The sequence below is a fragment of the Strix aluco genome, chromosome 5 (genome assembly GCF_031877795.1).
Source record: "Strix aluco isolate bStrAlu1 chromosome 5, bStrAlu1.hap1, whole genome shotgun sequence".
NCBI classification, from domain to species: Eukaryota; Metazoa; Chordata; class Aves; order Strigiformes; family Strigidae; genus Strix; species Strix aluco.
In genome coordinates this window covers 14,554,324-14,581,718 of record NC_133935.1, presented here as the reverse complement: position 1 = coordinate 14,581,718, position 27,395 = coordinate 14,554,324, and the positions used below count along the sequence as shown (strand labels likewise).

At 41.6% G+C, this 27,395-nt stretch overlaps 1 protein-coding gene across 1 annotated transcript; it reads right to left on the bottom strand.

Moving 5' to 3' along the window:
* Positions 1-1,461: 1,461 nt before the first annotated feature.
* Positions 1,462-27,030, bottom strand: FAM180A (family with sequence similarity 180 member A). Its single transcript, XM_074825345.1, has 3 exons — positions 26,804-27,030; positions 2,772-2,872; positions 1,462-1,815 (listed from the first exon to the last, which is right to left on the bottom strand). Exons 1-3 carry the CDS (start codon positions 26,877-26,879, stop codon positions 1,462-1,464), a joined length of 531 nt encoding a protein of 176 aa, XP_074681446.1. The 5' UTR covers positions 26,880-27,030.
* Positions 27,031-27,395: the final 365 nt, after the last annotated feature.

Sequence of the window (27,395 nt, the reverse complement as noted above, 5' to 3'; positions counted from 1 at the left end):
TCAGAACTGGAGCTGGAGTCCTCAATTCTCTTTTACAGCCTCAGGGATTTGTGATTTGGGCCTGTTTCCTTAAGATTTTATGCAAATAGAGAGTGCTGGTGTGAAAGGATGAAATAAATGCTCAGCTGTTTTCCTATGCTCTGGGTAGAAGCACCTCTAATATCAATAGAGAAACAGAGTTCGTATAACTTGTTTACAGAAATTAGGGAATTTGCTTTAGAAGAGTTTGGATTTGTCATTGCTAGTCATCTGTCTGACAAGATATACCTCCTTTTTCTGTTCATTTTCTATCTGAGACTCTTTTGCAGCTTATAATAACAAGTTGCACTATTTCTACAAAAAATTTTTGCTGTAAACAAGTACTGCTTTTCCACTGCTCCAAAATTCATAATTCCCACCACTGGATTGGTGAATGGTCTTTTCTGCTAAGTGGTCAAATACAACCGTTCCCTGACTGAACAGTTTAGGATTCTACCAGGTACTCAGCACTTATGTGCACACACATGCATGAACATACACACACATATATACAGTGAATATATAATTTACCATTAAAAATGAGCGACACTTCTAAATTCAGCACCAGGTATGTTTTAATGCACCTTCCTCCCTTGCCTCAGGGGGATTCTGAAGCAGGGGTTTAGATGACCTACGTTCAAGTGATAGAATCAGGAAAAATGTGTCATTGTTAAACTAAACAAGGCCTTTGTTTTGCCTTTGACTCTGTTGAGGACAAATCCATGTTGCCTTCAAAAAACAAGGAGCAAAAGCAAAGTCATGTGCAAATAATGAAAGAATCATTGCAGACTGTTTGGGAGGGTGGCTCTAGGAAGCAGGGAATATGTGCACAGGCATTGTTTGCTGCTGGTGTTCACAATCCCCTTCAACTTCTGCAAATGTTATTTCAATTAAAAACTGGTTCAGTCAAATGAAGTGAATCAGACAGTGCTTATTTACAAAACTATTTGGAATGAATAATATGTGGCATAATTTCTGAAGGTTGGCAGTTATGAAACCTCTTTCTTTTACAGAGGGCCTTTGCATCTTTTTATAATATCCTTTTACTGGCCAGCCAAAATACGAACTTGTTTCCCCAGCTAGGAAAGCAGCATTCTCCAGCACATACACAATAAGCATGTGAGCATAAGCATAGTATACTTATGTATTGCTTATACAGAAAACCCACAGGATGAAACAAAAACATGTCTGTCTGGGGTGTACACCAGACTCCCTTCTTTGCCTGTCACAGAATGTGCCTCCAAGGCAGCACAGAAATCAGATCCCCAGGACTGAACATTTTTCCGCATTTTACATGGAACTATAAAGCGGATTCCACAAGAGGGAGCTAGAAAACAAATAATCTTTCATGAAGCAGGCTATTAAACTCTTTACAGAATAAAGTGGTGGACGTGCTACATGTGTCCCGTATCAACCAGAAGAGGAGGCTGAGTTGCCGTTGCATCAAGTCTCCCACTGTGATGGCTCTTTGTTGTATGGGAACATCAAGTCGTGCTTCAGGGCTTTGTAAAGATTGACAAAGGATTTAGCCCAAACGTCTTTCTGGTGCCCCTGGGACTGAGCAGCCCTGTAGGCCGTGTAGACCATGGTCAGCACTGTCCTTTCAAAGTCTTCTTTCTTGAGCACCCTTGGGTAGGAAGACAGCCTGTTACTGAGCCTGTGGATCTCTGTGATGCTCTTGGGAATAACCTCATTGCAGATGATGTCAAACTCAGCAGCCTTCCTGAGTGAAGCGAGCTCCTCATCTTTGATGGAGATCCTCTGGCCTTTATCAATGTCAAGCTCAGCTAAAAGAAACTGGTACAAAATCAGAACACAGAAAGCTATTTATCTTCTCCAAGAGACTCTAGGTAGAGTAAATGTGAATTAAAAACCTGTCCCTAGGTCATTACTTCAGGTCAAATGGAGAAAAATCTCTCATTGCACTGGCTGGAGATGGGGCAGACCAGAAGGTCTCTATATGAACATTGGACTCCTGTGTTACCTACCTGGGAAAATTAGGGAAAGTAGGTAGTCTTCTGTTGTCCAAAACAGGCACGGATTGCTGCTGGTGCCACATGGGGATTAGAGAGATGAAGGCAGCAGCACAGTTGGGAAAGGCCATTTGTCTTACCAGGGATAGCAGTGGCTTTCCAGCCCATCTCCACTGTTTGACATCCAATCTCAGTTTCTCAAGTTGTGGGATATATAGATTTGACCCATGTACCTTCTTCAGGTGGGCCACTTTCCCTTAGCTAACCATATGACACTGTTCCAGACTGTGCGTTACATTTGCAGTCTCCACTGTTGTGAAAGAGGGAACCAGAATCATTTTGAAGTGAAACAGTCATGCCCTTGGGATTACTTTGCAATGACTGATACTCATGGCTTTAATGATTTGAGCAAATAATTTGGGACTGAGACTTAGACCAAAGAGTTTAAATGCATTGTGTTGTTAATACATAACTGTTCTGGAAGACAGCTGCTTTCAGTGGAAAGGCATTTGCTTTGGTTTTCACTTTGCCTGTCAGTGAGCTAGAACCCACATTTAAGGTACTGTGGGCAACTGCTGCCTGCGTAAGTGCTGAAAGAGCCAATTTTGTCATATATATGTCTGTTCCCTCCCTTCTGGTGAGCTATTACATAGTCAGCAATGGGTTTACTGCTGGGATGAGTAAAAGTGACATAAAGACAGATAATGGATAGCCCCAGTATGGACAGTAGCCCCAGTCTTGGTTAGGGCTTAAGGTACCATCTGCTCCCATATACTGAACCTCATAAAGCAGGACCACATCTTCCAGCGAGTTTTGTAGCACTGGGCTAAGGAAGGCAGCTGAGGTCCTCTTGACTCGCTGAGCAGCTGGGAAAAGCATAGCTGGAAAATAATAATGGGAAAAGAGATTCCATGGGGTGGCAAACACTGAAGAAAGGAAGCACTTTTCAATAGTAGATTCAATCAAAGAACTACCTTTTGCTAAGACTTATGGTACAGTATGACTTCCCACTGTAAATAAAATGGACTGCATGGATTTCTTTGACTATAATCTACTAGGGATGGGGGTTAGCTGTTTGTCCTGTATCTATATGGTGTCTAACACAGAGTGGTTTATAATCCAAGCCTGGGAGTCTGAGGTGTAGCCATGGGGTAAGTATTAATAATGGTAACTGCAACACCAACAATGCCTGAAATACATGTTCTTCTCCTGGCTCTGCAATATTGACCCTCAACAAAGCCTACTTTCTTCAAGCTATTCTAATACTGTCACACTTCTCAGACCCTACATTTCTCCTGGTTTCAGCTGTCTAAAGGTTGATCTCTCCTTAGGTGATAGAGACAGCTCCTCCAGAGAGTAGATCACCTCATCTCTCCTGGGCATATATATGTCTGGAAGAAGGGACTCACCCTTTGGAGATGCCTATGTCTATTCATTGAGCCTGTTACCAGCTTAGACAAGACAGCTACATTCAATGAGGTAAATCTCAATTTATTATGACTTTAATACTTCACAGTATTATAGCTAGAAACAACAAAGTCTGATATGAGCAGGTATTTATTCACCATTGTGAAGTGTAACACAGATATTGTCTTAGGGAGATGAGACAGAAAAAGTATTTATAGCCCCTGAACTCAGCACCCCAGTGAGGTAGAGCATTTGTGGAATTAATGACCTGTACAGTCTGGAGTACAGAAAACATCTGATGTTACATTACAGACCACCTAAATGCTTTGAGTTACTAACTAGATTACTAACCAGGTAACTAGGTACTATTAAAAGGTGTAAGTTCCCTTCAGAGCAGAGGGAAAATATTGTGTTTTGTTTAATGCTGTATATGTGATTTGGATGTTTATGTTTAGGTAGCTATAGTTTGGATTTGTTGGATTTTTTCTAATAGGAACAGGAAGTTTATTTAAAGCTGTTCTCATGTGACTATTGGTACATTTCCTCATAAACTTCATTTCTCAACTTTAACTGTGGTGTACCAATAGATGAATTTGTAAACCAGTTTAAAAAAACCCGAAAAAACACTTTTGAAAGGCATTATGATCCTCCCCTCAAAACTTAGAGTTCTACAATTATGAGTAACATTTAGTAGTACATGCAACTTTGAATTTCTGAAAAGTTTCATCCCACCCTCTCTCTAACAGATTTTTTTCCATGAAATATTTTTACTAGATCAATTTTGCCTTGTTTTGCCAAAGTTCTTGTGATGGATTTTGCATGCTGCCTGTAGAAAACATGAACATAATTTAAAGCTCTCTCTTCTAGGCCTGTAAAAAAAAGCTGAAGCAACTGCAATTGTTTTATGGAAAAGTTGTCCCTGCTCCCCAACTACATGGTTCCTCAGACAATTTGCTTCTTTGATTACCCAAGCAGATCACAAATGTGCCGTTCCTTTTAGACTCTGTAGCCTAAATGCAGTCCTGCTTCCTGGGCCATTGCCAACTGTTGACTTTGTTGAAGTTTGACTTGTTAATGATATGTCAGTTCTAGTAATGCAAGGAAAAAGAAACCAGGCCCTCAGACATTGTGCTAATTAGGACTTTTACTATCTAGCCTAAGGAAAATTAATTGGGATAATACTAGGTGTGAAGTAATTCATGCTTGATCCAGCAAAGGGTAATTTGGCCTTGAATTAACTGGGGAATATAGCATAGGTAAAATAGTTTGTTGAATTGCAATAAACATACAGCAGCTGGATACTCCTAACTGTAAATGCATCCTTCAGGGATGTTTTTTGGGCATTTTGGTAAGACACCTACAGGGCTATGAGCTTCCTATTGGATCCATGTGAGTTTAGATTAAAACTTGTTTAAATAACTGAATAGTACTTGCAGGTTATGTGACTGAAACCCTGAAGGAATGAATGCACCAGGTGAGAGTGTTTGGCTGGCTGATGACTGGCAACTGGGGCTATACCCATTTTCTGCTGCTGCTCCATCACTGATGTTCACCCATCTTACTCAGAGCTTTGTTGAGACACAACTGGAGCTATTCCATCTTTTGCTCTTGGCAATTTGAGAATGCAACTGAGTGCATGTGCAGCACTTGAAACTTCAAGCACTAATTGCTGAATAATTAAAACTTTTATTACTGGGCAATTAAAACTCTAATTACTAAGCAGCTGGCAGAAATCCAGTCCATAATGATGACGATTCATTTTTATCTCTTTCAGATGCCCTTTCAGTGGAAACAGCCTCAGAGTACAGAGTACCTCTGCATATGCAGATGGTTTACATCTCAGATATTTCCTGAGCCATGGAAAAGGTGTCTGTGGCATCTTACTTCAGTGCTGTCATGCTTATTGTCATCACACCATTTGCTTTTATCTTGCAGGCCAAGTGCAGATTCCCACCATAGACCTGAGCTAGGAGTCATCAGATTCTGCGCATCACTACTCACCCAGAAAAGCCTCAGTGAAGGACTTGCACAAAAATGAATGCCATATTATCGAGTTAGTACTGACCCACTTGCTGAATCACAGGTAACACCTCAGAAAGCAGCTGGGTTTTCCAGCTGTTCCCAGGATAACATGGATTAGGTTAGGAGATTCAAAGGGATAGCCTGAGCTGCTATATTGTGAGAAAGGACTTTGTATGCATATCAGAAACTTGCCATCCTCTGTAGGGACCAGGCTAGCACTGACTCCCTCATCTCATTATCTTGTTCCTAAAACATATCAAACTTCGTTACAGTTCTTAGAGACTCTACTCAGAAACTCTTTCAGAGCTCATTTGTATTTGTCATGGTGATCTGATTTTCCTGATTCACATTTTATTTCAATCCTTCCCTTTCTTTCTCTTCCTGCACAGTAGTCAAATCCTTCTACCATCACTCCCTTCACAGTCCTTTCCATGAATTCACAAGTTCCTCTGAGACTGTGTGAGCATTTAGAGCAAGTACTCTCTGATTTTCATTACACTGACTTAACACACACGTAATTTAAGCATAAAAGATGAGACATAAAAAGATTTGCAGACAGTTTCTGCATTTAGTGTTTGCAAATTACACTTGAAACTTTTCTGCTGACTTTACTTCTTCCTGCATTTCCTTACATTTTTGACATGAGTTAGCTGGGCAGTAAAAATGAACAGCAGAGGAGTATTACTATGACTTACCATCTCTTTACTATTTTCTTTCCCAAGGCATTTCCTTGTAAAGCTATCAAGCAGTTATTTCAAAGGAAGATGCAGAACAATGTGCATCATTTTATGTTGATATTGTGGCCAATTAATTTCAATGGCGGTAGCCATGAATGTCTGAGGAGCAAAGATCCCTATTCAGTATTGACAGAGAAAGCCCAACCCAGTGATCTCTGAAGTCAGTGGAGAGAGTCCTATTGAATTGCTATTTTTAATTCTTTTACAAATTTGTCAAGTCATCTCCAATGGACATGTGGGTTCTTCTGTCCTAGGGGCTTAAATAGTCACATAACAAAAATCTTATGATTCACAGAGATGAGGTAGGAAAAGTACTGTTTTGATTATCCTTACTGAAAACATTTTCTATTTCATATCTGTGTACTACCAGGCTCATCCTCTACCAAATCTCTTCTTCAGAGGGGCCTTGGGAGTGCTCCCTGATCTGCCCTCCCTCGCTGCCCACTGAGGCCTCAGGGCTGGAGGTGGATGGGAGCAGTGTGCCACAGCCACCTGCTCCCAGCCCACCTGCCTGACCCTGAATGGCCTCATCCTGTACCCTGGAGTGCACCACTGCTTGTGCCTGAAGGTGGTGTGCAGCCAACAAGACTAGTCCTAAGGGTTGCTAAAAGTGCCCATTAGAATGTGATGCAGGAGTCCTTCTTTTCTGCACTGCTCACTGCAGGAGTCTGTTCAGTCTCCTATGGCTCTGTTGACTCAACTCCACTTCTCTTTAAGGACTACCTAGGTTTTTAAACAAAAGCTGCAGCCGTGTTTTCCAACTTGTTGGCCTGCTTCTAACTCTTTAGCTCATGACAGCTTAGAAGGTTTAAATATAACACATCTGAGGCTGACAATAGCTTTATTTTAAAGATGCTTTCATCTTTCTTAAGAACTGTGACAGAATTTTCTGGACCTCATTAACCACGTGACAAACATTTGTGATCCTCTCACAAGTTTTCCATGCAGTTTCACTGGTGAGGGTACAGAAGTTTAGTTTTGCTTTCCAGTTCACATTCCTGCTTATGATTTCCCAACTGCTGCCTGTGATGTGTTTGCTCAATAAGTAGAGAGCGTAGCTGCAGGAGTGCTCAATTATTTGTGCATCATCAATGCCCTTTTCTTCTCCTACAAAAAGGTATGAAGCCAAGAGCATGAATCATGCCCTGTGCAGGCCATTGCTCCAAAACACGTACAGCTCCCTGGGGCTCTAGAACATGAACACAGTTTAACTGGGGTCATGACTCAGTAAGAATTATTTTGATTAACTTCAGGGGCATGGAAAAGGACTATCTCATTGCTTCAGTACGTCCACTTTCATGAAGGATGGTAGGAGCAGAGGAACAAGGACTTGTGAGCCAAAACTCCTGACTCCCTGCACACAAAGCGAAGGAGAGTCGCCTTGGCATAGGGAAAGGCAGTGGCCCAGCTGGAGTTGCCCTATAAGCCAAATTCAGTCAGTAGGATGCCAGTTGTGTACCCTGTCTTAGATTACTAGGGCCTGACTCTAAAGAAACTCATGAAAACAATTTCTTTGGGCATCCCTGGTTTCCTGGGACCAGCCCCCTATTTCTGGGAGTGCAAGGCAGGGAGCGGTTGTACAGGCAGCAGCAGTTCCTGTTCAGCAATGGATTTAAAAAGAAAATTGATCTCTGAAACTCCTTTATGTGTTTGCCAGCAGTTGTAATGGGGATTAACAGGGCTCTGCAAAACCATATCATCTCAGACCACCACAACCATCTTTTTACTGCAAGCTCACCACCACCCCTTAGTAGTGAGGAACTGCTACAAGCTCAGCAGTACATCCAGCTTGGTCCCTCACAGCAAAAGTTTCCCTTTCCTGCTCAAAGCTTTTGAAGTCAGGACTCCTAGACCTCAATAGAAAGAAGTTAATACATCCCAAATTATAATTACAGCAATTTCTCCCTATTTGGCTTTGTCTTATTGGTAAAACAGGGGATAAAAGTGTTTACTATAAAATCATTGTTCAGTGCTGTTAGTGCATTTGTGCATTGAAACAAATATACATACTGACCTGTAAAGGAAAGGATAGGAAAATGTAAAACTTTATAGGTTATTGTTCATGAAGACATGGTAAAGTATGTAAATTTTTTTTTATAAATTAGTTAGCTTGTGTTGTTCTATTTTGTCCTATAACAAGCCCAGAGAAAAAAACATTTGAATTATACTCCAGTGGTCTTTTTCCCTAGCCTAAACATCACATGGCTAGAAAAACAAATTAAAAAAATCTGTGGCCATACTTTTTATGCCAGCTTCTGCAAGAGTCAAAAAAGCCATCTCCTGAGCCAGATGCATAACCATTTTAAGCTTGTTGTTAGCCAGCCTGGAGCACAAGCTAGTTCTTCTAGTGAGCTGGAAATTTTTCTTGTGTCACGACATTTTTCTCTAACCTGCCTGGAATTTGCACAAAATGGATCTTAGCACATGCAGAGGCTCCTGTCAAGAGAAGACATTTGTTGATAACAGATTTTCTCACTAGCACTGATTGAAAGATGAAGATGATTCTTCAAGATGAATTCAAGTGTTTGCCAAAGCAAACGAACTCATCACTGTCCACAAATATGGCAGACACAGCAGCCATTATAATGCCGTGCAAAAATTATGAGTGGTCTAGGCTGGCTGAACCTATTTTGTTGCAGAGACTGCCAGGCAGTTCCTAGAAGTCATTGTTGCTTTGGATCTTAGGGCAAATGCCTGAAATGCTCACAAGAGGATTTTCTTTAACAGTGTAGGTGAAGCATTGTTTTGAATTCACTCTCTACATTTCTCCTTGACCATGCACTACAGAAGAGGACATGAGTGTCAAAGTTTGCATAGTCTTGATAAAGCCTTTTTGTTGCATGTTCTTCTTTGATCACCTTGCTTATGAGGGTTTACAATCAGACCAGAAGTATATTTTATACATACAGTTTTATTTCTGTCAGATGACTCTTTGGTGGGTCTTTATGCTGAGTTGCTCCATTGTTAGAGTAACAATTCATTATCTCCAATTTACTACCTCAGGCTAACTGTGAAATACCTGTCCTTACCATCCTGCAGTCAAAGTCACTAAGGATTTTGGTGCCCTGAGCAACTACCTCGTTTGTGCCTACAGCAGATCTTGGTACCAGAAGCACTGCTTCCTCCAGGGACAAGTGGTGTTGACCTATGAGAGGTGTGTGGTGGGCAGTGAAAGTAGCGTGGTGGGCAGTGAAAGTAGTAATGTAAAGCACAAAAAGTGCAGTGTTAATAAGTGATGAACAGGTTTTATACATAGTAATCCCATCTTTTTTTACTCTTGCCCTGCATTAGCTTCATCCCCAGGATGCGTGTTCACCATCTGCAGTCATTGCCAGGGCAGAACCTGAACTTTGGCTGGACAGCCCTGCAATGGAGCATGCTTAGGCATAGCTCCTCTGTGCTTCCTGACTTTTTGCTTTTCTGTATCAAAACTGCTATATTAGAAATGATTGAGCACTTTGCCCTAGTACAGGAGAAATGGAAAGAGCAGGAAGCTGGAGGAAGAATAAGAGGAATAAAATAAGGGAAACACACACAAAAACCTAGAAAGACAAGGAAAAAACACTGCAGCACTATAGGCTAGCTTCTGAAACTTGTATCTGGAATTGCAGTTACTCACATAAGTAGCTCCCATGACAACAAGTGCAATGCAAAGGCTGATGCATTCCAACTTCAATACATTTAAATCTCCATTATTGGGAGATTAAATCCCAGTGCCCCTTAGGAGAACACAGCAGCAAGATAGAGAAGACATTTTAATTACTAACATGAACTAGCACATTTTTAAAAACAGCTACCAAGAGAATTTGCCTCTTTTTACTTTCAGCTCCATATCCTTGCTATCCTAGCTCCTATGTCTAAAATTAATAGCAACAATGGTCTCTCTTTATTCCTGCCTCTTGGCTAAAAGTGAGAATAGACATTTGTTTCTTCTTTAATTATAAAAAGGATGGTTAAAAGAAAAAAAACTCCATCTTGAAAGTCTAAGTTTTGTCAATAAGGATGTAGGAAGTAGATGTCCCTACAAAAGTTGGCAACAGACAACACTGTTCTTAGAAAAACAAACAAACAAACAATCAGTTTAAAGCACTTATAATTAATAACAGATTGTATTCAGTTCCTTAGTTCATGACATAATCAGGTTTTTCAAAGTTACCTCTTGCTAATTTATCTCCTTTTTAAGAAACACACGTATTCTGAAAGGGTGTCTCAGTTCCAGAAAACAGAACCCACTCCAGCCTACACTTCTGTGCTTCATAAATATCTTGAGATGTGTTAGATTGGATTAACATGCAACAGAGTTTCTATATAAAAACTAGAGTGGTAATAGCCTTTCTAGTTACTTAGCATGAGTAAGAAATGTAAAGGTATATTAGAAAGACCAAAAAAACCTTATGTTTACAGAAATGGATATTGCTAGAGAAGGAAATGGTGCATCTGAGCCTGTGCTTGTGAGCAGCAGAGGATAATTTTTTCTTTAATGATTTAAGTAAAATGGTTTCAAAGATATGACTAGCATCAACCAACGAAAATAGTCTGAGAATTTATTCCCTCAGATGGAATTTCCATTATGCAGCATTTTCACCTGTTCCCAGCCTGGAGCAATATATGCTGTCGTATTTATTCTTCCCATGGTCATAAGGAGGGGGTCCCTACCTGGAATTATTTATGCTCACAAAAAAAGATGCAGTCAGTCAACAGAGGCCTTTAACATGCTGGAGTAAAGTTGCTGCAGAAGGTGTGGAGAGAAAAAATGCACACAGAGAAACTGAAGGAATGAAGAAGTAAGTGAAATATATTATCCTTCAGTTTGCTGCCATATTACCAGGAACTGGAGATAGGCTATGGTGAACACTATATGAGTGAAAGGCAGCAATAAACAAAGGAAATATCAACCCTGTTCCACAGGTTTAACATAGAGACAATAAGCAACTCAAAATTTCAGGCAGAGTTGTGAAATGAAACAGTGCTTTATATCCCTGTCTTCATTTCAGGGTCACCTCTCTTTCCTTATCCATGTTGCTCACAACAGCCCTTATGCAAGGGGAAGACACAAAGCAATCTTAATTAAACACATTTGAAAATTTTTCTCACAATGGACAAGTGAAGGGATATAATGATGATCCAATCTACTTCCATTTCTCCCAGGAAGGAGCGGAGAAGGGTGAAGCAGAGTGAAGTATTTTGGGGCTGAGTCATGGGGAAGGACCTTAGGAGCAGAGCAAAGTAGATCACTCTCCTGTTGAATGATGGAGCCAGAACAATGGAAATCAGAGCTCTGCTTCACAGGAACAGACAGAGCTGCAGCAGCTCCAAGAGTTCTGTGCATTATGCTATTGCTGCTCTGAAAGGAAAACCCTTCAAAACCAAATCTCTCTCTCCAGTTCCCTGCCCTTTTTACATTATTGTCACAGAGCCCAAAGGGGTGGGCTTGAGCCCTGCACCACCTTCCAGGTACATATTTAACAGAGCTGAGACACTGAGCACAGAGGAGAGGCATCCAGTAGTTAAGACTGGCCTTTTCACATTTTGTTGTAATTTCTTTTTGTCAGGCTTCCTTGGTTTCCTGGCAGGCAAAGGCGACTGAGTAGCTAGGGTTTTGCTGAAGCTGACCTAATCACAGCTGCAGCTGCAAGGGGCAGTCCAGCACGCCTGCCTTCAGCCAGGCTCTCCCACCTTCCCTTTGTGCTGACACCACTTTGTGTGGCCACACAGTGAGCTAAGCCAGAGATCTGTCTGGTCATGAATGAAGGGGAAAAGCAAACCAAAAAAAGAATGGTAGATTTTAGCTGTCTCATTCCTCATCACAGCTGCTACACCAGCAGCACTCGTGCATGTGAGAAACTCCCAGTACAAGTGTGGTCCAACAGCTCTTAGGACATTTGATGATGATTCCAGTTCTCAGATGACATAAGGTTGGACACTAGCCCTGGTTAGAAAAGACAGAAGCCACTTCTCATGCCTATACACCCTTGGTCTACCGCCAAGCTCATGGGCTCCTTCCTGTAGATGGCCACCTCAAGTGGTGTAGTCATTGCTCCTGATAGAGCTGAGGATCAGCTGCAGGACAGCTAGCTGTCAAACTCTTCTTTCCCTTCTATACTTACATCCCCCATAACTTTTAACAGGGTAAATTCAACTTTCAAAAAGAATATCTAAAATTTATTTGATGACTGGATGGTGAGAAAGGAATCAAAGGTCCAGTTTGAACCACAGACCTAGCAAGGAGCAGTATGAATTTTGTTTCATTATCATGAATGACATCTCAGATTCTTCAGTCCACGTATTAACTGTCCTCATTGACTAGTTCTATAAAATGTCTATTCAGAGAGTAAGAACAATATCATGTGTTTTATCTAAGTATCTACAATACTATGTAGATTTAGGCGCTCTCTTTGAAATTACCTTGCCTTTTTATCTGGGAGAATGACAGTGCCCTACTACATGTTAAAAAAAGAATGAGCAGATTTCTGTCTCACGATGTCTTCCAGTTCAAACTGTCTGCCTTTCAGAAGATATGCATTAATGAAACACAATGCATTGGATCTGTTGAAAGGGAGACTACATGAAATTCTGTGCAGGTGGCCAAATTGAAAAAATACATGGGTGTTCTGACTTTAAAATCTATGGCCATATGATCTGCAGATTAAGAAAAATAATGAGGGTTTCTTGTTATTGCTGACTGAATTGTCCTGTGCTGGATTATCCTATGGGAACTGTCCCACTGAGATCATGGAGCTGTTAGTTGAGGTGAAGAAAACCAGAAGAAATTATGGGGATCCTTGAATTATTCAATTAAGCCATCTGTGAATAGTTTCAACTAGCAAATAAATTCAAGTGTTTGCGGTTGTTCTAGGAACTGTTATTGAACTGATAAAAACTACTTATTATTTTATCTGTGTATGAACTGCTCACCCACATATAGTAGCACACGTGTGAAACAACAAGCTGCTACTCAAACTCAGTGAGTGTCAATATTGCAGCTCAAAAGTAGGAGTAAGCATTATATTGACCATTTCTTCTCCCTCAGGTTAGAAAGAAACAGAATTGTCTTCCCCTTTCCTTCAAATCCCCATGTGAGTTGAAATAAATTGTTAGGAGAATACATAAATCCCAGTTTTCTGCTTCCCCTGCTCTGGGATTTCACTTGTTCTTCAAAACCAGGGAAACCCCAGCTGCCTTTCCAGCTGTTCACTCAGCTCCAAATGTCAGTGCACCTGCTGCTGGTTTTCATAATGATATGAATATGTGCTGGATGGAGAAAGTGTATAAATCAGCCTTGCCCAATAAACAAAAAGCAGGGGGATGCTGGGTCTGTTTTGTGAGAAAATGAGCTATTTCTGGAAACAATGCCTTTTCAAAACATTGTATGTTTTCTAGTAGTGATGAAGACAAGAAGTCTGAGAAAGTCAGAGATGAAGGTAGATTCAGGTATGTTTCTGGTCTTGACAAGTATAGCTGTTTTGCCACCTGAGCAGAACATGAAGGGTGAAAAACTGTGCTGCATGCCTGGGTAAGAGGCAGGGGAGCAGTGTCTCCTGGAGCAGTGAGTGAGGGTCACCATGAGAGGGCATTTATTCTGAAAGTTCACTCCTGCATGAATGTCTGAGCCTCATTATGTTAATTTCTACATCTGCATGAAAATAATATTAAAAAATTAATGGAACTCACATATAATCATCCACAAAATCTGATCAGTGGATTTCAATGTGCACAGATGCAATGGTGGGCCAAGACAATCTTTGTGATGTTGCTGGAAACATAAAGAAATCTGAAGGATGAATGCAAAATGGATTATTTTTATAGCTGCCTTCCCCACTCCACAAACACACATACGGGATTTCCATTTTACAAAGCTGTCATTTTTCCACTGTTCTTTGTTATTTCATGCTCTTCTAAAATCTGACTATTCCTAGATCTTTCAGGTTTCACAATCTGCTGAAATAAAGCTGAGACTGACGTACAACTGGATTCACCATTAAATACAGAAAGCCCTGCCAGAACCTTGAGTATTGCAAATTGCTAACGGCAGCTGGACACTGTGGACAAGGTCCTCATATGACCTGAGCTGGCACCACCAGCCCCGTGATGCTGCTCTGCAGGCAGCCAGGTCACAGAGAGCCCTGGGCTGTGAAAGGCATGCTTGGGATTGCAGGGGAGAGAAGGTGGTTAGATTCAGGCTTTCAGGAATCTTACAGCCAACAAGATAATCCAAATATCTTGTTTTCTGAGGACTGGAACCTGAAAGGCAGGTTGCTGCTGATAGTTGCTCCTGAAATCGATGGAAATTCAAAACTCAACATCTTTCACTGCTGCAGTTCCTGCCCCTACGGATGCCACATCTCAATGGCTCCCAGCCCAAGAGGACCCTGCCAATTTGTCCTGTGTATTTGATTCAATGCTATTCTTCCTTACCATACTTTCTCTTCTCTTGGAGTCTTCTGAGCTGAACTTCTAAAATAAATTTTGGCTTACAGAAAAATAGTAAATGTTTAAGGAAAAAAAGGTTAATGACCTCATGCTCTAAACTTAGGAAGAATAAATTTGGAGAAAGGGAGGAAGACTTTATCTCCAGTGAAAACCTCTAGCATGTTGATGACTGAAACCAGCTGGGAGTTTGTTCTTATCTTTAACTCCTCTGTGTGTGGAGACTGGTAAAGAAGACATTATTACTGTAGAGAAGCACTTTAAATAAGCTGCTGTAACACTCACATTGTAAGTTTCAACCTGTCTTTTCCTGGATTTGAGCTTTCTTCTTACTAATTCAAACACTCTGAAGCTTGCATAATGAAATGTGCTTACTTAAAAATTTTTCTGCCAGCGTGTACACGCTTTGTGGGTTGTCATTATAGGCTGCTAATGAGAAATCTTTTGGTCAATCTGACATCTGCTTTCTGGCGCCTAGAGAAGCACTACTTGCAAAAACTAGACTTCATCATGTGATAATTCTGCATGACAGTTCTTCCTCAGCTTGGTAGTGATGATGATCTTCCAGGTAAGCTTAGAGATCATCTGGTTATGAACACGTGATTGATATTCATCTTATGCCATCTTCATATGACTTCCTTTTGTTATATTAGGGGAATTTTATTACTATCTTTGGCCTATAGGTAAGAGGTAAACATTGTCTGAGATACTGGAGCACACTAATACAACAAACTAATCATTTATAGAGGCAGATTGACATTTAGCATGGCCACAAAATAAGGCAGGGACTACTTGTTCCCCTATTTATACTTCTAAAGGCTAGCCCCAGTAACCTTTAAGGTATGTTTTGACCTCTGATGAGTGTGCAGATATTGAGGAAGCAGAATGCATACCAGCTTGTCATGGCTGAGCTTCTCAGACACACTGAATTAGTAGCTGTTACCCATTGCATTGGGTTACAGAGAGGATGGCATGAGCGCTCCGGTTTGTTGTGAAAGGGACACTCAGAAGGTGGTTTACAACTTTGTTTAAATAATGCATGCACTACTTTGTCAACAAAAGCACCCATAAGGAAATGCACTGGGTTTTGAAAACAGGTAAGTAAACCACAGTATGTTCACGTAGCTGCTCCCAGATGAATTGCAGTGAGGACTAGCACTCTTTTCCACCTCAGCAGGCAGATATTCAGGGGGTGCTGAGGTCCAGCCTTGGGTCCAGCAGCATTCATATACAGAGGTGTCAGAGGAGATATATTTGCTTCTTTGACAGTTTATGTCTTGTCTGGCAACATGAATTAGACCAGGAGTGAAAAGTTCCTGGGGGACATCATAGACAGGTCTGAAAAGCCAACTGGACGTGATACACGCTTCCATCTTTGATCACGTAAACAGAAAGGTGGGAGGGGTATAGAGTATTTAAGAAATGTGACACATTGGTTACATTTACCTCACTGACAAATCTGTGCAAATAGAAACTGAGCTCTTTGCCTTGATGGTGATATTTTGCTTAAGAGTCCCCAGATGTTCCTTTGGAGGATGTATGTGCACATGTTGTTCAGCTTTGGAGTTCACCTCAGCTGGACCACGCTAGCTGGGAGCAGCATGCCCAGAGATTGGGGCTGACATAACCAGATGCATGCTGGATTGATGGTCTGTGGCACATGCAGTTAGTCATTCAGAGTTTGAAGGGCATCCAGAAATTCCCAGCAAATGTCCAACAGCCTGCTCCCGAAACACAATTTCTGGCTAGAAAAGGAGTGTCTTTCTAGGGAAATACAATTTCTCATTGTATCCCTAACATTTAGCTATTTACCAGACAGACTCTTTAAAAACAGGCTTCATCAGCTGGAGCCCACAGCATTTCCCTGCTGTGAACATGAGAAACACAGCACTGTGGCAAGACAAGCCCCAAATCTGCACAATTGTCAGCTTGTGACTGCCTCATCTTTCTCAATCCTATCGCTAAACATCTCAATCCCCCTCTCAGCTCTCTGCATTCCTGGAGTTTTTCCTCCATCCACAGCATGCAGCATTGTCTAGACCTCAGCCAAGTGGCTGCTGACTTCCCTCTGTGCAGCAGGGCTGGTTTTAGGGAGAGATGGGGCACAGTGAGAGACAGGTACCTGGTACAGGAAGGCAGGAGGATTAGGTAACATAGCTAAAAACCCCAAGCCTGGGTCAGAAAGCAGGTTTTGGCTGTTCTTAATGGTTGACAGAGGACACCTGTTATCTGTAGTCCATTCACCAAAACTGGGATCCTCTGAGCTGAGCTCAGGCACTGTGCTCCCTGTTCATTTCACCCTGGCTTCTCCCAGACATCCTGTGTGGAAACAGGGCCATGTCATCATCCTTCTTCTGCTGGAGAACGCAACACAGCAGTCACACACTGCTCTTTGTTACTTGAGCCTAATTAAGCCTGATTGTATCTTATTTTTATTGATTGTATCTGATTCCTGTTATGGGACACCCCAGTGTGGAAAATTCTTTGGGTACTTTTCTAGCCTTGTATCTTTGTGAGGACCCAACTAAGCTTTAGATTTGCTTAGTACAAGTCGAGGTAGGTCAGACTCTTTGAGCTCTGTTTATTAAAAAACCTGATGGTGGAAAGCAACAAAACAAGCAGAATATACATTTTTATCATTAGATTTATTACCTTCCAAAGCTTTCTGCCAAATTGGCATGGCAATCCAGAAAACCAGAAGTCACTAAGATTATGACAAATCAATGGCTTCACTTAACACATACTGTACTATATTAGGATGGCTACAAATAGTGTTTAACTGAAAATGGAGTTTGCTCAGTGCCAAGCCATAAACAATTACAGTAAATAAAAATGAGGCATGCCCTAGAAGTCTTTTATTTTAGGAGAGGTCTTAAGACACAAACAGTTCCCTCTGACAAAAAATCTGCATTTAATAAATAAATTCAATAAACAGTTACTTTGTGCTTCTTCAAGGCCAGGCACAAACAAAAATGTAATGTCATGGCTGTGAGCATTATGAAAACCAAGGAGGAAACTGAGAGCTTGCAGAACTTGATCCATTCCTCCAGGGACTGATGGAGGGAAACAGGGATTTGTGCAGTTGTGACACTGTTACTATGACTAGTATTAATGGAATAAAAAAGGCTGTTTCTTGGGCAGTGGGAAGAGTCTTTTTTTCATACCTACATAGTTTAGAAAGCGCAAAGGGAAACAAAAGGAAAAAGAGATACGCAGAGACCTCCACATATTGCTGATTCAGTAGAAATAACTTTAATTTTTATACTGTGACCAGTGGTGAATTGTCCAGACAAGTGTATCTCATTATCCTGGTGTGCTGAGAGGCTGGTGGGGACCAGAAGCAAACATGAGTCCAGCTTACGTGAGAAAAAGGCAGTGTCAGCTCCAGAGAAATGCAACCATCCCATGAGCCTGAGAAGCAGATGGATAAGGTGAAGACCAGCTGTGACAGATGGACATCTTCTGAAGAGTGGGTTCAAATGGGGTTGCATACCATGCTGGCAAGGGGGTGAATGCTACCCTAATCTTAAATGTATGTGTGCTTTAATCTTTCTGATCCACATTTATCACATCTTCTCTCTCTCCACACTTCTCCTTTCTCTTTCTCTTTTCTTCTCATTCATACTACTTTCTTCTATTTGCCATTTTTACCTCTAACTTTTTCCTCTGTTGTTTCTCAGCATCTCTACCTTTTGCCTTTGCCTCTCTTGTCTCACTCTCTGTGGCTCAAATAAGCCCTACCAGATTGGAAACTCTTTCCAAGATAGAGAAGAGATTAGAAGCATTGGCTCTGTTTGGGGCATGCCACCACCTGCCAAATAGATGGAGACAATTAAATCCTAATGTTCTGGCTCACAACAGATACCCACATCCAGTCCAGCACAGTTTACTCTCTTCACAATTAAGCAAAACCTAACTAAAGTGGTCTGCTTCCCCAGCACCATGCGAGGGGGTGGGGTGGGTCATGCAGGCATCGCAGACGACCTTGCGCATTTGGGTCTCCAACATGAGACTGCAGTGCAGCATCCCCCTTCTACTGCCCCATTTCCTCTCAAATAACCTCTGAGCTTTTAACAACTTATTTTTCCCTTTCTCAGTGACTTTTTTCCAGCTACCCACCTGGCTCCTCCTGAGCGGATTGAGACTCAGCGAGTTTGGAGCCTGGCTCCTGGCTGGTGACCTGTTTCCGTGTGGCCAGGGAGGAATTTCCAGAAGACGAGTGGTATGCATGCTGATCTCAGGGGAACTGGGGAGCTGCCAAACCTAACTGGCAAACTGGGCCAGGAAAGGCCCCACATTCACCAGGAGAAAGGAATGTTTGTGGAAACTGGGAATAGTGGAGCTTATTTCACTCCACTTTTCTCCTTCTCACATTCTTCTTAGTCTCAAATCCAGCACTGAGCTTGCCCTGCCACAAGCACTGTGATAGTGAGACAAGAGGACCCAGGTTATTGCTGCAGCCTGGAGCACCTGAGAGGGGATAAAAAGAGTTACTACCCAAGTCTTAGCCACTGACTAGGCAAGGGAGCCCCATGACTTGTGGTGGAGGCTTGGGCTAGTTTAACATCTCTGTATTAGCAAGCATGCTGTGGAGAATATATCATAAAGCTGCCATAGCAGTAGCAAAATAAAGCAGGATTTCAGGGTAATGAGAGACACAGGGACAATAGAGGCATACAGGATCCCGTCCTCTGCTTTCTTTCCTTTCAGTGGGAGAGCAAACGCCATAGATGGCTGTCCCCTTGGGGACTTTTGTATATGTGTCTTCCCACAAGTTTTATTTGCAGCTTATGCTCAAGTTCCTTTTTTTTTTTTCTTTTTGTGATGTTTTGATATGTTCCCTCCTCTGCTTCCCACCATCAGTTATCCATGTAGCTGACCTGCATGAGCTTCATCCATGCCAGTGCCATTTTGCTGAAAAACACTTTAACCAAGAAATATGCTTTCCAGCATTTGGGGTGGAAGCTTTTAACAATCATGGTTACTACAGGAAACCAAATTCCAGATAATGACTGAGATTGTGGCCTCACTCCTGAGAGTGGCAAAACTCAGTGGTGCTGGTTTGCACATTTCAGCGCTTTTAAAGTTAGAGCAAGGAGCAGACTAGTTTGCCCACTTCAAACCAGGACACTCGCACAGCTCCCAGTTTTGCTAGCTTCTCTGCATCTTGGATGGACTCAGCTCCCTTCAGCAGACCCTCCAGGGTGCAGAGGGAGAGTGCGTGGTTTTGCAGAGCCCCAGTTCAAGATGGGTGCGGGCTGTTCATGCAGGCAAGCACCAGTGCTCATCTCCAGCACCCTAGGCCTGCCCTGCCTTGAACCCAAGCATAGGCACTGTGTGCAAATTTAATTGCTCCACCACTCAGTGCTTTACCTCAGCAATTTACATCTTGCCTGTCACTATTTGAGTAATCAGAGCATCTGCAGCCTGATGATGTTCATTAAGACCTGCTGACTTTCCTTTCAATGACATTGTACTATTCAGTGCTTCTGACAGGATTTCTTTCTGCCCAAGACATCATTACGCTCCTGCTGAATCTGGCATGATCTACCCCAAGAAAACAAGAAAAGCACTTTATGCTTCAGAAACAGAATAAAAGAAATCACCACTATTAACAACATACAGGACGACACGCACACAGTCATCCTGAAGAGATCTGGGGCAAGTGATTTAATTATTCTGTGCTTCACAATGAAAGGGGATGCTAACGTTTCCTCTCCTTAATTACACTGAAAGTTCTTTGGAGAATGAAAGATTTTTTTCACTCTGTGTTTGCATAATTCCAGGTACCAGTGAAGTCTCTGGGCCCAGAAGTTGAGTATAAGATAATCAGGAAGGGACTCACAGAGTGCTCTACAGTCTTTGCATGTGTACCTGAGTTATTTAATTTGTAACCGAGCTGCTTTGCTTATTGAAGGGAACATTGGCTTAACAGCATGCATTAAGAGCAGTAATATGTTTGTTAAAGCTAAGGTGAGGGGAGCTATTTCCATATGAAAGTGTAAGGAGGGATTTGAATGGCAGGAGGTGCTTCTGAGCTAGACTTTGGTTGGGACATGAGGACCCTTGTGCAAACTCATCCAGATCCCATGATAGTTCTATAACTGGGACTGAGGCAAATAGATGGGACATTTTGGCATGCAGGAATCCTAAAAAAACAACCAAAGTGGCAGCAAATGTCTTACTGACTTGTCAGTCCTCAGTGCTGGGATGGAATTGGAATCACTGAAAACAGTCTACTGGTGCCACTTTCAGCTCATAGTTCTCACTTAGGCTAACACATGTCAAAGAGAAAACAACTTTACCTCATGTATCTTCCTCTTGTTGTTTACCCAGATTTCCTCAAAGTTGTCTAGCTCCTTTCTCTTTTTAACTTTTGATTCTGTCAACCAGTTTACAACTGTATGAGCTGTAAGCTTTAGCCATCTTTTGGCTGCTTCCTGTGGTGAAAAGAGCCTCAGAATCATTTAGATCCCTCCTTGCTAACAGCATGACTGCTTTTATAGAGTACAATATCCATCTGTGATCTAAACTAAAATATGGAAGCTTCTATAATCTATCCTCCCTCTGATCTCATCACAGTTTAGCATCATTGCCCTAGAAGAGATTATAAACTTTGATTTTTCTTAGACATCCTTTGTATGTCTTCCAGTTTCAGGTATCCACTGTGAATTCTGATTCAGGGATCACCCTCCATGCAGGTTGAATTAATTAAGTCTGCCCCTAAAGGAGCATTTGGGGAATCAGGACATGTTAGAAAGGATTTTGATTAGTTGCAGCCCTACCCTATTGGATATTTATCCTATGCAGGTTAAATCCATTCAGAGGCTATTATATTCTAGGTACCTTTCACAACACCAAGCAGCTTTCCCAGTACCAATTACTAATCCCTTTCCAGCCTCCTCTTCAGTTCTCTTCCCCGCTCTTCCAGCAATAGCAATAGTTTCAGACTGCCACCACAGCTGATGCCCAAGGGATCTGCCATAAGGAAGAGGAGGGCCACGTCTGCACCACACAGCAAAACACAGGGCAGAGATATCAGAGCCAGAAGCATTGTGGCCACATCAGTGTGGCACTGTGTTCAACCAGGTGATTTCTGTTGAAAGGCAGAGCTCTTTCCCTTGGGCACACGCTTTGCACATGACTATCACCCTGCTGGGACACCAGCTAAAGTCCCTGCACTGTCCTGTGACATGCAAAGTGGGTAGCTTGCCTCAGTCCTGGGTCTGTGGTCTCTGCTCCACACACCATTGTATCACACAGATAATCTAGTTGCCTCTTTAGTTCATTAATACTAAAATATTTTCCAGACCTGCTTGAAAATGTATTTTTGCCTTTGCTTTCTTCTAATTTCTTAAAGGGCAAAAATATTCTTCTAATGCCTCCTTCCTAGTACTTACAGTGTAGGACAATTTGGGTTTTTAAGGATCTATTTTTACGTCTATGACATACTTTTATGCTCATCTCTTATACAGCTCTTTGCAAAGGAATTCAGGAAGTAAAAGCTTAGGTATATAAATTGTCTTCTTCAGGTCATTCAGCTGCAAAGCTAATTTGTCTGAATTTTAATCCCAGACTGCCCTCCAGGCAGTGCCTTCTTCTCTTTACAGGTACAGTTGCAATACTTGCTGCAGTAATAATTTGCCTCAGACAAATAAAGACCAAGACGAGGATACTCCAACCTACAAACATGCATTCCCAGGAACTGGTACAGACCTATGGAACAGACTTGGGGTAGGTGGGGGAAACCTCTGCAGCAGATTGATCAAGCCTTTTGCAGCTCCAGTGAGGTCACTGGAATGGGTCCAACACGCAGAGAAGTTGGGGCAGTTGAGGCAATTTTCCAAGTGATCATGTGGGAGCAAGAGAAAAGGGAAATACTGCATTTTCTCCATAAGAAGAAACATTCTCTACACAGCCGGGTTTGGACGGAGTTGGCTCTGTTTTGTAACATTTCATATCTTTCATTGTTTTATGTGCATTACGTATTTTAAGAATTGGATAACAGTATTTTTATGGAAATTAAAGGAAGTTAAATAGATGTTGCATTTTAAAAAGTTCTTGTAGCTGGTCCAGCTGGTGTAATTGGTTTTACCCTTGGACCAGACCTTTGGAAACCTCAGCATGTCCTAAATAAACCAAGATTATACTCAATGCCTGCTGGACATATAAATGTCCATATATCTGTTTGACCATTTGTGTTGTAATTACATGCTGTGTTCAGGCCACATTCCCTTTGTTCATGCTGTCCAAGCCAAAAATGTCAAATGAGTGTTACTGTCAGAGGTGGAATCACAGAAGTTGCTTGAGAAGGGATTGCCTGACTCCAAGGATACAATATGAGAAGGCAAGGGTAGAAAGGCAAATAAGGTCAAAAGGTTTGAGACTGCAGTGCATGCCCTAATCTCCAAGGCACTCATCCTTCGCCCACACGGCAAGAATGGCAAGATCACCAGCAACCTGGTATGTAGCAAATGATCACAGAGTATAGAATACATTAAGCACTGCTTCCTTATAAAAGGTCTGGCTGGCTTTCTAGCAACAGCCAGTCTCTCTTTCCCTTCTACATAGTCCTCCCTCTCCTGGCACTGAAGAGCTGCCAGCCTGCTGTAGCTAAGCCCACAAGCAGAAGCAGCCTGCGAAAGTTACTCATGTAGCAGCTGCTCCATCAAACTCACAAACTCAGTTGCCACAACACTAGAGCAAATACTAAAAGTTTGCACTGTTGTGGGGAAATCAAGATGGATGGGCCTTCTGTTCTCCTTATGCAGAAACCCTCTCAGGAGAACAAACTGTTCCCCTGGTGTTATGGAACAACCATCTGACTTTCACCGAACCCTAGAGTCTAGGTACAAAATAATGCATGTGGGCCAGACAGATCTGGATGCTACTCTAATACTGCTTTTTGAGGTCTGGAAGGCAGAGCACAGCCATTCCCCAAAAACATGAAATTTCAGTGGTGTTAATATAGCTAATACATCCTTTTCTGACTGATGGGTGAAAACAGTTTTACCTTCTTATTTTGTGTCTTTCAACATCTCCTTTTCCAACCTCCAGTAAGGGATAAACTTACCAGTGCAGCTGCTTCCCCGCTGTCCAAGAAACCACAACCACAAGAAATCATAGTGCATCTTCACTCCCTGAGCAACCATGCTACTGTTTGTGTGCCATTTATTTGAATTGGGAAGCCCTTACAGAAAATAAACTACAGCCAGCTGAGGTGAAATGTCCTAATAAGGATTGCCTTAGGGTTTCTCCTCAGGAAACAGGCAATTCTTATAATACAGATCTGAAGCTTACTTCTGCTCTTCAATGTATCGGTACTCATCAGAGCAGTTTGATGAAAGCAACTGGGTGGCAAGCAGTGCCACTATCTCTGGTTACCACAGCTGCATGGGTTTTTTTGTTTATTTTTGTTGTCAAATAACAGGATTTGTTCCTTGGTTTCTCCAGAAAAAATATTTTTTAAGATCTGGAATTCTTATTTGGTACCTTCAGAAATTACTATGATACCACTTCTACCATCACATAGGTCTCACTAGAGATCTAATATTACCTTGTCTCCTTGGTTAGGTGCTTCACAAAATCTGAGAGGGTAATACCATACAGCTAAGCCTACAAGAGGCTCAAAGAAACCTGAGGTGATGACAAGCAAATTATTTTGTCGCCACTCAGGATCATTTCTTTATCATTCTGAGCATGTCCACCCTAGGGACCAAGCTTTGCCTGTGACTTCTAGACCAATGTCCACAGCTCAATCTAGGCAGGTTGAGGAATGTGTGAGACTTCTAACACAAATGGCTAAGGGAGTGAAAAAAACCCACGTTCAGTTTTCTGGCCAGAAATGCTTTTTTTTTTTTCCCATTCATTGATGCTCATAAAAGCAGAGGGAAAAGGAAGGTGACAGTCTGGAGTTCCCACTCACCAGTCAACACAAGTATGTTCATCTTTCCTCACATCTAACTTTTTTCTTGAGCCAAAGATTACTTGGTTATAAAGGCTGGGCACCCAGGGCTGCCCCAGTGCCCCCTAGTGAAAAAACGGTGAAAGTAGATCTTGCTTTATCCAATACTGACTGTTCATTTCTATTGCAAACAACAACTGTTGGCAATTAAAGCAGGACCCTTTGTCCTACTGTTTTGTAAACAGTCTGGACTACTAGTCAACATGGAGATGATATGCAGATCTGTCCTTCATTTCCATCAGACCAGATGCTGATCTGTCTTTGCTTTTCCATTGCAAAACTCAGATCAGGAGTTGGATAAGACATAAATGACTGAGGTTTAACCCAGACAAGAGTCAGTTGCCATTTATGGAGGGAAGGAAGAGCTCTGAGTCTGCAGAAGGGTGTGTCATGCTTTGGTACTCAAATTTCCTCTTAGGTTTCTAAGGAATTAAAAAATTAGGACAGTGGTTTGGCCCTCTAGATGCTGCAGATTAGGATGGGATTGGTTAGGTTGACACAGAGATATTTTAGTGAAGGAGGTTCTCTGGAGTAGCTGTTGTCGAAGGAGCCATGCCTCTAAAACATATTTGGAGCTGAATAGTCCCAGCAGCTGTGGAGAAGAAATCTGTTTTCTTCCTCAGTAGAGGTCTGTATACAGTATTTGTGAGAACTGAACTCCTTATCACAACAGGGAATGAATCTTCTCTTCCCTCTGAAGTCTCCAAAAACAAGCTCTAGAGCTTACAGCTTGAAAACAATCTGCTTTCCCAAAAGGCACAATAGAGTTCTGATATTTTATTTTAAATATTTATGTTGATTAAAATTGGACTTTAATAGTTGCATGGATTCCTTTTAGGGTTGTTGTTGTTTAATTAAAATAAGTGTGTTAGCAAAAGCGAAGAACATCCTTAAATTGCATAGTGATTATTTTGTGGAAATTAACCCCTTTTTGCTTTTTTTCCATTTCATAGATAAGGTGATGTCATTCTTCCAAAAGGTAGGGATGTTTTTTTCACATATGCAGATCTAGTTCTGATTTCCTCACCTATTTATGTGTCATCCTTGGAAAGACAAACTCTTGTCTACAGAATTAAGAGATTTTATGGTGACAGTTGGTGTCATTATATTATACAGTAAGAGACACAAGTCACCTCTATTATACAGTAAGAGAAAAGTAAGGTACATGCAGGTATAATGACTCATCCAGTATCATCCAAGAGACTGATGGAAAAACTCGTCAAGAACCCGCTATTCTGAGCCCCAGATCAATGCCTTGTCAGTGAGTTCCCAGTAATGGTAAGGAACAATTAAGCATTCATACAGCCTTAGCAGAATTGCATAGCTCTTCATTGCTTCATTCAGCCATTGCCCTCCCTTACAAAATCAACACCAAACCCAAATAGCAGACTAGAAAGGAACCAGATATAATGAGGGAGACGTGGGACATTGGGATGGGGAGGGGGGCATCTGAATGCTTGGTTTTTTTAGCAGACTCTGGTTCCTTTAAATATCTGTGAATTTCAGTGTCAGAACCAGAAATTTTTTGGGAGGTGTTTCCTTTCTCTACTTCCAGCATCTACCAAACCCGTGCCAAATACCAGAGGAGAGAATAAAACAAAAAAAGGAAAGGACATCATCACTAGCTTTTAAGCAAGCATCTTCTACGCAATCCAATAGTCCCAAAACACTTCATATGTTACTATCACACACTTAAATAAAATATGTCACAACTATATATTCTCATAATGGCAGCTGAAACCTGATAACCCACAGGTAGCTTTCTCTATGTTGTATGTGCTAGTCTGTCAGGGTGGGGTTGTAGGCATTGCCAGGCACCTTGCACATGCAGATTTTTGTTTACTATTACTGGGTATCTGCCTGGTGGAGCAGAAGATTACACCACCTGTGCCTGCAAAGGCTTTTGCTTTAAGGTTTCATGACTGAACAATTTTTGTTAATGCAGGAGAAAAAGGAGAAGGAGAGAGAAAGGAAAAAGTGAGAAAAATGTAGGTTTGGTTCTTGTGATATTTTTTATATATTTGTATTATAATAGAATACATATATCATTTTACCTTTATGAGCTTATGCATGTGTATATTTCTATTTGTCTATGTGATTATTTAGTTGACCTGTTTAATGGAGAAAAAGAATTCCAGAGTTGGGAGGGATGCATTTTATATATATGTATAGATATGTATAAAGGAATGTAATTTCAGAGCAAATCTACAAACTCAAAATTTTCTCTTAAATAGATTTTCATGTTTAAATCTTACCTCTGCTCCATCTGTGGGTCATAGTGGCATGAGCACTGTAATAGAACAGCAGCAGCAGCAGCGTCTTCCAAAGCATCCTTCTCTTTAAAATATGTACGTCTAGCTCTATAGTAGCTTTTAAATTTCCTACCTCCTTTCTTTTTAGGAATAAATAAATAGCTTTTCCTCTCCCCCTCCCCCTTTGAAGGAGAACCTGTCTGTTCTCCTGAGTACAGCTGAAGTCAGTGTGCAGCTCCTCTCCCAAACCAAGTCTCCTCGGGATCAGGAAACTTACTTTCACAGACAGACTTTGTTTTTATCCACATCTGGAATGACTCATGGTGCATGTGAGTTTGCTGGCAGCTGTGAGAATAAATATCATTACATTTTTGTAGTTGAGTTTCGTTTGTTATATGGGCCAGTTGGAATTTATTTTTGTCCAATAAACAGCCACAAGTAACTTCATTAAAGCACACTCTGGAATCCTAGCTCTGTAGCTACTCCTCTGTAACTTAGTGGGCTATACACTAACCCATGTCTAAGGCGAAAGGCTCCTCTGGAATGATGTACAGCTGCCCTTGGACGCTTACGTTAGGGAGTGGGGCATGTGCTC

Bases quoted from the DNA above. Each gene is read 5' to 3' on its own strand.
- FAM180A (XM_074825345.1), bottom strand. From the start codon at position 26,879: ATGCTTTGGAAGACGCTGCTGCTGCTGCTGTTCTATTACAGTGCTCAT. The intron at 2,873-26,803 runs GTAAGATTTAAA...ATTATTTTCCAG, and splicing joins GACCCACAGATGGAGCAGAG to CTATGCTTTTCCCAGCTGCT. The intron at 1,816-2,771 runs GTTCAGTATATG...ATTTTGTACCAG, and splicing joins ATGTGGTCCTGCTTTATGAG to TTTCTTTTAGCTGAGCTTGA.